At 47.3% G+C, this 9,242-nt stretch overlaps 1 protein-coding gene across 2 annotated transcripts in view; it reads right to left on the bottom strand.

Annotated features, from left to right (window-relative positions):
* Window positions 1–9,242, bottom strand: part of LOC306714787 (uncharacterized protein) — a 15,567-nt gene extending 6,325 nt beyond the window's left edge. For both annotated transcript variants that reach the window (XM_079184919.1, XM_079184920.1), the window contains exons 1-16: window positions 8,932–9,242; window positions 8,565–8,665; window positions 8,151–8,220; window positions 7,881–8,011; window positions 6,458–6,546; window positions 6,260–6,359; window positions 6,095–6,138; window positions 5,864–5,941; window positions 5,582–5,778; window positions 4,301–4,365; window positions 4,070–4,176; window positions 3,801–3,903; window positions 3,059–3,158; window positions 2,601–2,640; window positions 2,447–2,498; window positions 2,268–2,376 (exon numbers count right to left, since the gene is read on the bottom strand). In XM_079184919.1, coding sequence (XP_079041045.1) covers window positions 2,268–2,376; window positions 2,447–2,498; window positions 2,601–2,640; window positions 3,059–3,158; window positions 3,801–3,903; window positions 4,070–4,176; window positions 4,301–4,365; window positions 5,582–5,778; window positions 5,864–5,941; window positions 6,095–6,138; window positions 6,260–6,359; window positions 6,458–6,546; window positions 7,881–8,011; window positions 8,151–8,220; window positions 8,565–8,665; window positions 8,932–9,172 — 1,627 coding nt within the window. In that variant the 5' untranslated portion in view covers window positions 9,173–9,242. The remainder of the gene's footprint in view (window positions 1–2,267; window positions 2,377–2,446; window positions 2,499–2,600; window positions 2,641–3,058; window positions 3,159–3,800; window positions 3,904–4,069; window positions 4,177–4,300; window positions 4,366–5,581; window positions 5,779–5,863; window positions 5,942–6,094; window positions 6,139–6,259; window positions 6,360–6,457; window positions 6,547–7,880; window positions 8,012–8,150; window positions 8,221–8,564; window positions 8,666–8,931) is intronic.

Genomic DNA, 9,242 nt, shown 5'->3' with positions numbered 1-9,242 from the left:
AGTCATTTTCTCATAGACTTCTATACAACCAGAGGAGTCGCCCCCTGGTGGACATTAGAGAGAATGCAGCTTTAACACTCTTGTTAAGTTCCACCGTTTCTCAGTTTTATCTTGGATCTATAATATCATCTAAAGTTTTCATAATTGTTGATTTCTCCTTCCAGTCGCCTTATTTATTATAACAATAACTATATAACCATCTATATATGTGTGTAAATATACACACATATATAAATGGTTATATAGTTATATTACTCCACACTTTACTTCTACCTATATTGTACTTTATTAATACTTTAATATACCACATTATATGTGATATTACTGCACCATACTATACTACATATTCTGTTATATTATTCTACTACCTCTCACCTTATATTTCATATTCCCATACTATCTTGAAATTTACCGTATTACACTATTTTTTGCATAATTAATCATTAAAACATCACTAATCATGTTTGTCTACAAATGATTTTGTTTTATTCTCATCTGAGTGAACCTCTCGTTATTTATTTTATTCATCTGGATTTATTTCTTTAATTTAAATAGTTTGGTAAATCAAAGCTGGATTTTTTTTTTTTTTTTTTTAAAGTACAACCAGGTGAATAAATATTAAAAACAGCAGCTTCGTCTCTTTCTTCCTTCATTTGAATGTTTTTATTGTCTCGGTTTGTTTTTTTTGTGATTGGAGAGGACTTCCTGTTTTCAGCCTGGAATGTGAAGCAGTGTGTGTGTGCGTGTGTGCGTGTGTGTGTGTGTGTGTGTGTACTTGAGGATCTTGTACTTAAGTAAAGGCAGTAAAACTGTTAAAACTCTTTTAACGCTTTGTAATATTCCTGCATTGTACGCGTATACAAGTTTTCACATCAAAATATAAAATATACCAAAAATAAAGTATTTCTTCTGCAGAATAAAACATGTTATTTTATTAAATTAACATGATTTATGTATTCATGTGTTGCATTTTAATCTATAATAATAAATCACAGTTTATGAGTCGATTCTTTATTTCTCTGTATTAATAATGTGAATCTGTAAAGTTAATACGTTGTTAAATAAATGTAGTAAAAAGTACAATATTTACCTCTGAGTGGAGTAACGTTAGAAGTATGAAGTAGTATAAAAACACATAAATGTACATCAATGTTATATATAGATATTTAGATATTTCTCTTTATAGATTATTGATTTTCTCGTGAGTCAGTGAACTTTGATTAAAAGCACATTTAGTGCCTTTAAGTTGCATTAAAAACATTTTGAGATATTTAAAACACAAAGATATTCAGATGAGTTTACATTGTTTTATGTAACACAATGCAGAGAGTTACTTCCCTCATATTTGTGTTCAGTAACTAACGACAGCTCACAGTACGTCAGTACAAGTACTTCAGTGGAGTACTTGAGTGTTTTTTGTGTTCTACAATTCAATTTCTGTTCCCTTTGAAATGAAAGTAGTTTAGTGCGTCAGAACAACGTCAGCAACATCGAGCTGAGAGTGTGTGTGTGTGTGTGTGTGTGTGTGTGTGTGTGTGTGTGTGTGTGTGTGTGTGTGTGTGCGTAAACTTCAGACCAGCTAATTGGGGACAACGGCTGTGTGTGTGTGTGTGTGTGTGTGTGTGTGTGTGTGTCTGTGTGTGTGTGTGTGTGTGTGTGTGTGTGTGTGTGTGTGTGTGTGTGTGTGTAGAGCCATGTGAATGCAGTGTTGGTGAACAGGATGAAAAGTGGCACAGCTTGCCTCACACACACACACACACACACACACACACACACACACACACACACACACACACACACACACACAGGAAGGCGTCGCCCTCTGGAGGCAGACATCAGTAACTACATACGACCGTCTGCCCACACATCAATAACTGATATGAATCATGAGACTCCTCAAGGACCCTGGAACTTCCTCAAGGACTACCTGAGACCCCTTTGAGAACCCCTAGAACCCTAAAGCACTATTGTGACTTCTGGGACCTCTTCAAGGAACATTTAGGATCCTGTGAGGAGCCTTGAAGCATCTGTAAACCCTTAAGGAGCCCTTTGGAACCTCCTGATAGACCACCATGAACCTTTCCAGGACCCAGGAGGTTTCAGAGCTCTCGGGACCCTTAAAACACCTTCAAGGACTACCTGAGACCTTCACGGGGCTCTGTAACCCCTTACAGACCACGTGGGTCTTGTCTAGGACTCCTGGAACCTCCCCAAAGATCATTCAAGGACCCTGGAGCCTCCTCTTTCCTTAGGCTGGGCTCGTTTACCTGCGTCAGGTTCCTCCTGTGCCGAGGTGGGAGGGGCTTCCCGCTCCGGTGCGTCAGGCTCCGCCTCCTCCAGAGTCTCCACCAGCTCTCCACCGACGTGGACGTCCACCTGCAGAGGGGTCAACGATGCATTCAATGCAGCGGGACTTTAGAAACACAGACCTCCAGGTGAGACTCACCTTCAGCTGAGATTTGGGGTGTAGGAAGAAGAACGGCTTCAGGACCGGAGACCTGCAGACGACGACGTCCTGTGATTACTGTGTACTACTAACGTGTAAAATACTGCAGTTCTATGTACCAGCTGGAGTATAAATGTGAGTATTTCCAACTCACACTCGGGGTCGCCCGCCCACGATGCCGGTCAGTCCGGGAGCTGTGGAAGTAAAAAAACGCTGTTTGTGGTTTTATCAGCTGGTTCTGAGTTCAGCGTTCTGTCAGCGTGAAGCAGGAGTCACACAGAGTTCATAAACAAAACCCAAAGGATCTGGTTCAGGAGGTCACAGGCCTCCTTATCTACTGCAACCACACACACACTCCCTCTGTACAGTGTGTGTGTGTGTGTGTGTGAACTACTGTGAAGTCTGAAGAAGAGCTTTGCTCAAGTTAACTCCAGGTTCTTCTAGGACGCTTTTATTTTGAAACTCTCCACACTGAAACAGGAAGCTGTTATTAGCTGCTATAACACACGTGTCATCTCTGACAGGACTGTTGCATCGTGGGTAAGAACGATGGGGAAGAAGACGTTTCCTCCGGTGTGGCGGTTTTACAGTGAGACCTGGTTCTGGTCGTACCCATGCCGGTCCCTGCAGGAGCGATTTCTCTGGAGAAGACCTCCAGAGCTCTCTTCTGTTTGTGGTGGGCGGCCATCCAGATCACGGCCTCTCTGGAGCCCTGAGACCACAAAACAAGTCCTGTTAACCAGCGTTCCTACTTCCTCCACTGACATCTACCAGCTATGAGCACATCTTCACGCTGTTTGTTCCTCCCCGAACCTCCCCCCCTGCCTCCACAATTACAAACAGACAAAGAAGAAGAAGAAGAAGAAGAAGAATGCGTGAAACAGGCTTTACTCTGACCTGCTTCTGGTGGAGCAGAGGTTTAACCCTCTGAACCCCGAAGCTGTTCTCCTCTCACTCGCTCCTCTCTGTGGCCACAAGTGTCACCAGCGTTATAAATGTTCATCTATTCACATGTTTCATGCTCACACGATGTGTTCAAAGACCGTCGGAAAGCTCTGACGATCGTGACACTTTTGTTACAGCGTGGCAGTTTAAAGGAAACCTGCTTTGAGTCGCTCGGCGTGTTTTTTGGGGTTCAGAGGGTTAAAGACGGACTGGAGGATGAAGTCTGTGATGAACTGAGAGGTTAGAGGCGTGAAACCGGCTCAAGTGTGACGCTGAACACAGAGGAACAGCAGGAGACGTTAGAGTGAAGCCTGCTCATCTTCTGAACGGAGCTGATAACAACGATAATAAAACACAAAGTAACGTTTCTTCCAAAACGTCCTGATAATCCTCATGATGATGTCGTCACCTTGCTGCGAGCGTTGAGGCCGTACGTGTCCTCGGCTCCGAGGATCTGCACGTTCACGGAGCTGAAATCCTCCAACTTCAACTGCTGAAGCATTCGCTTCGTCCTGCACACACACACACACACACACACACACACACACACACACACACACACACACACACACACACACACACACACACACACACACACACACACACACACACACACACACACACACCGTTACTGTGAGCGGTGCATGAGGTTCATAGAGTCTGTTTCTCTCTACTCACCGTTTCATGATGCTGTCTGCGGTTCTTCTGGCCTTCTCTGCTGCTCTCGGACCTCCGACCGGACAAACCGCCGTCGCCCTGAAGCCGTCCATGTAGGTGGCGCACACCTGGAGACACACACACACAGACACACACACACACACACACACACACACACACACACCAGCATGCTTCAGCGTGTTTCAGTAGCTAGAAACAATAGAAGGTGAATAACCTGATGTGTGTGTTGACCTTGTAGTCGTGTGATGGAGCCGAGCCTCGAGCCCCCGTCACTCTGACAGCACCTCCATCTACACCTGAGCACACACACACACACACACACACAGACACACACATAAATGTTCCTGTTAATTCACATGAGGTCAGTTATTATGATCCTCTAAACGTTGAACCCTTCAGCCCGTCCCGGGACTCTGTGGGTCTGCTCTGGGCCCCCGTGGTCCTCAGACTTCCTCTCTATCTGCAGCATGACTCGGCACTTAGTTCACCGCCGCCTGACCCCGGCTGCAGACTCTCCCCCGGGTCGTCATGTTTTCTCTCAGCCGGCGGGGTTGCTAAATATTCAGGACGTTCACTTGAAATGTGCACAGAGCTTCAGACCTCTGGTTCAATGTGAAGCAGAGGAAACGCCGGATCAGTGAGTCACAGAGTCGCTATCAGCGAGGAGTTCATCACAGACCGGGTCACTCTGGAGTCAAAGAGCTGATAGAGTTTGTTTAAGGTTTCCACATCAGTGTTTAAGGGTTAGCAAAACAACCAGGGTTCAGCAGGAGGACGCGTCCTCACAGGCCTCTGTGTGTGTGTGTGTGAGTGTGTGTGTGAGTGTGTGTGTGTGTGTGAGTGTGTGTGTGAGTGTGTGTGTGAGTGTGTGTGTGTTTGACTGTGACTGTGTCTGTGTGTCTGTGACGGTGACTGTGTGTGTGTGTGTGTCTGTGTGTGTGTGTGTGTGTGTGTGTCTGTGACGGTGACTGTGTCTGTGTGTGTCTGTGTGTGTGCGTGTGTGTGTGTGTGTGTGTGTGTGTGACTGTGACTGTGTGTGTGTGTGTCTGTGTGTGTGTGTGTGTGTGTGTGACTGTGACTGTGTCTGTGTGTGTCTGTGTGTGTGCGTGTGTGTGTGTGTGTGTGTGTGTGTGTGTGTGTGACTGTGACTGTGTCTGTGTGTGTGTGTGTCTGTGTGTGTGACTGTGTGTGTGTGTGTGTGTGTGTGTGACTGTGACTGTGTCTGTGTGTGTCTGTGTGTGTGCGTGTGTGTGTGTGTGTGTGTGTGTGACTGTGACTGTGTGTGTGTGTGTCTGTGTGTGTGTGTGTGTGTGTGTGACTGTGACTGTGTGTGTCTGTGTGTGTGTGTGTGACTGTGACTGTGTCTGTGTGTGTCTGTGTGTGTGCGTGTGTGTGTGTGTGTGTGTGTGTGTGTGTGTGTGTGTGTGACTGTGACTGTGTCTGTGTGTGTGTGTGTGTGTGTGTGTGTGTGTGTGTGTGTGTGTGTGTGTGTGTGTGTGTGTGTGTGTGTACCCGGTACTTCCTGGATCAGCACCTGGCTGAAGTCACAGCTGACGTCTGGCAGCAGGTAGCGCTGCGGGTCTCCGATCTCGTAGACCAGCTGCTCGGCCGCGGTGCCGAAGGACACCAGGCCTCCGGTGTTCGGAGGCTTGGAGAGCAGGAAGGAGCCGTCGCTGCAGCACTCCACCACCGGGAAGCCCACGTTGTCCCTGAACACGAACGAAGATCAAACACCGGCAGATCCTCCAGCTCTCACAGCAAGTGATGCATTCTGGGAGAAGGAGTCCTACTCACCAGTCAGGAACCGTGTGCCAGTCGGTGAAGACTCCTCCTGTACTCTGAGCTCCACACTCGATCAGGTGACCTGCCAGACTGAGAGAGACACACACACACACACACACACACACACACACACACACACACACACACACACACACACACACACTGTATCTCTTTGATGTTTCCCCATCGTGGTCTAAGAAGAACTAACTTGACCCTCATGGGTCCAGGTCTTTGTGTGTTTACCTCCCTGATGCCAGCAGGTCGTAGTCGGTCCTCCCCCATCCAAACTGAAACGGATCCAAACAAACCAACTTAATATACATATATACACATATATGTACATATATATACACATATATGTGTATATATGTGTATATATGTGTATATTAATGTTGATGTGAGACCTACGGTGTGCATGAGAGGACCCAGAGTCACAGCGCTGTCCACACAGCGACCCGTCACCACGATGTCAGCACCGAGGTCCAGACACCGCTGGATAGGAAGAGCACTGAGGGGGGGGGGGGATATTTAATATATACTAATACATATATATATATATATATATACATATATATATACTATTCAACTACATCAAAGAGTTTGTACCCGAGGTAAGCGTTCATACTGTGGAGAGTTTTAGGCAACTGTTGTCTACTGAAGTCATCGGCCATCTTTACCTCAGAGAGGAGGCTTCTCTGAGAGGAGAGGAGACAAGGGAGGAGAGGAGACAAGGGAGGGGAGAGGAGACAAGGGAGGGGAGGAGACAAGGGAGGGGAGGAGACAAGGGAGGGGAGAGGAGACAAGGGAGGGGAGGAGACAAGGGAGGGGAGGAGACAAGGGAGGGGAGGAGACAAGGGAGGGGAGGAGACAAGGGAGGGGAGGAGAGGAGACAAGGGAGGAGAGGAGACAAGGGAGGGGAGAGGAGACAAGGGAGGGGAGGAGACAAGGGAGGGGAGGAGACAAGGGAGGGGAGGAGACAAGGGAGGGGAGGAGAGGAGACAAGGGAGGAGAGGAGACAAAGGAGGGGAGGAGACAAGGGAGGGGAGAGGAGACAAGGGAGGGGAGGAGAGGAGACAAGGGAGGAGAGGAGACAAAGGAGGGGAGGCGACAAGGGAGGGGAGAGGAGACAAGGGAGGGGAGCAGACAAGGGAGGGGAGAGGAGACAAGGGAGGGGAGGAGACAAGGGAGGAGAGGAGACAAGGGAGGGGAGGAGAGGAGACAAGGGAGGGGAGGAGACAAGGGAGGAGAGGAGACAAGGGAGGGGAGAGGAGACAAGGGAGGGGAGGAGACAAGGGAGGGGAGGAGACAAGGGAGGGGAGGAGACAAGGGAGGAGACAAGGGAGGGGAGGAGAGGAGACAAGGGAGGGGAGGAGACAAGGGAGGGGAGAGGAGACAAGGGAGGGGAGGAGAGGAGACAAGGGAGGAGAGGAGACAAAGGAGGGGAGGCGACAAGGGAGGGGAGAGGAGACAAGGGAGGGGAGCAGACAAGGGAGGGGAGAGGAGACAAGGGAGGGGAGGAGACAAGGGAGGAGAGGAGACAAGGGAGGGGAGAGGAGACAAGGGAGGGGAGCAGACAAGGGAGGGGAGAGGAGACAAGGGAGGGGAGGAGACAAGGGAGGAGAGGAGACAAGGGAGGGGAGGAGAGGAGACAAGGGAGGGGAGGAGACAAGGGAGGAGAGGAGACAAGGGAGGGGAGAGGAGACAAGGGAGGGGAGGAGACAAGGGAGGGGAGGAGACAAGGGAGGGGAGGAGACAAGGGAGGAGACAAGGGAGGGGAGGAGAGGAGACAAGGGAGGGGAGGAGACAAGGGCAGGGAGGAGACAAGGGAGGGGAGGAGACAAGGGAGGAGAGGAGAGGAGACAAGGGAGGGGAGGAGAGGAGAGGAGAGAGGAGACAAGGGAGGAGAGGAGAGTAATTCATAAATAAATATCCCTCATGTCTATTAAAGAGTATAACGATGATGATGATGATGATGATGATGATGATGATGATGATGATGACGATGATGATGATGGTGATGCTGTCTTACATGGGGCATGAGGTCATCACCAGTCACCACGGCAACCTTGAGGTCCAGCCCCGCCTTCTTAATGACTTCCTGTATGACATCAGCACAGGCCAGAGGGTTGACTCCTCCTGCGTTACTCACCACACGGATACCTGAGAGAGTATTACTCTGTTAATACACATAATGTACCTGAGAGAGTATTACTCTGTTAATACACATAATGTACCTGAGAGCAGTATTACTCTGTTAATACACATAATGTACCTGAGAGCAGTATTACTCTGTTCTCACCTTTCCTGTGGATGTCGTTAATAAACGGAGCGAGAGCGACGTGGACGAAGTCTGGAGCGTAACCCAGATTCTACAAGAGACACAGAGACGTGATCTATAATAATATACAATAATATATAATAATATACAATAATATACAATAATATATAATAATATATAATAAAATATAATAATATACAATAATATACAATAATATATAATAAAATATAATAATATCCAAGAGGAGGAGACAAGAGGAAACAAGAAAACTTGAAAAAGCTGCAGGATTAGAATGTTTCTATTAGATTGTCCACCGTATTTTGGGACAATAAAGTGTATTGATCTGTGTATCTGTCATCATAATAATTGATGAATGCCTCAGCGTGTGAGGAATAAAAAGCTAAACTTAATCTCTTATAGATCAGTGGGACTCACGGGCGTCCTGGTCTTGGCGGCGGTGAGCAGAGACATGGTGATCTCACTGAGGTAGTCAAACACCAGGAAGTCCAGCTGCCCACCGTGGACCAGCTGAGGCACTGCACACACAATGGACCACTTATTATAGGATGTATTATCTATTATATCATGTAAAAACAGACACATGTCACTGACATTAAGTCAAACTTCTTCACATTGTTTTATGTAATGTATTCACTGTGATGGACACATGTAACACATGTAATACCTTTATTTGAATTATACGTGTTTATATATATATATATATATATATATATATATATATATATATATATATATATATATATATATATATATATATATATATATATATTCGTTGTTGTACCTGAGGCGGCCGTGTCCCCCCAGAACCCGGACGCACATCCGATCCGGACCGGTCTCGTGCCTGCAGAGCTCGTGTAGCACCTGGAGCTGTTGGTGTCTCTCGTTGATAAACTCGATGACGCGCTAACGGTCAGAAACCTGAACTTTAAACGCGACGTGACGCACTTTTCTGCGCTTCTGCCGCGCGACAGCCGCCCGAGGGCCGCGGGCGCGCGGCGGAGTAAATGTGGAAAGCTAGACATCTTTTAATATACGTGTTTATTAATGAGAAAGAAAAAGAAAAGACACGGGAGACTCTACGCGGACGAGCTC

Source organism: Pholis gunnellus, assembly GCF_910591455.1.
Source record: "Pholis gunnellus genome assembly, chromosome: 23".
NCBI lineage: Eukaryota > Metazoa > Chordata > Actinopteri > Perciformes > Pholidae > Pholis > Pholis gunnellus.
This window is presented reverse-complemented; position numbering and strand designations above follow the sequence as displayed.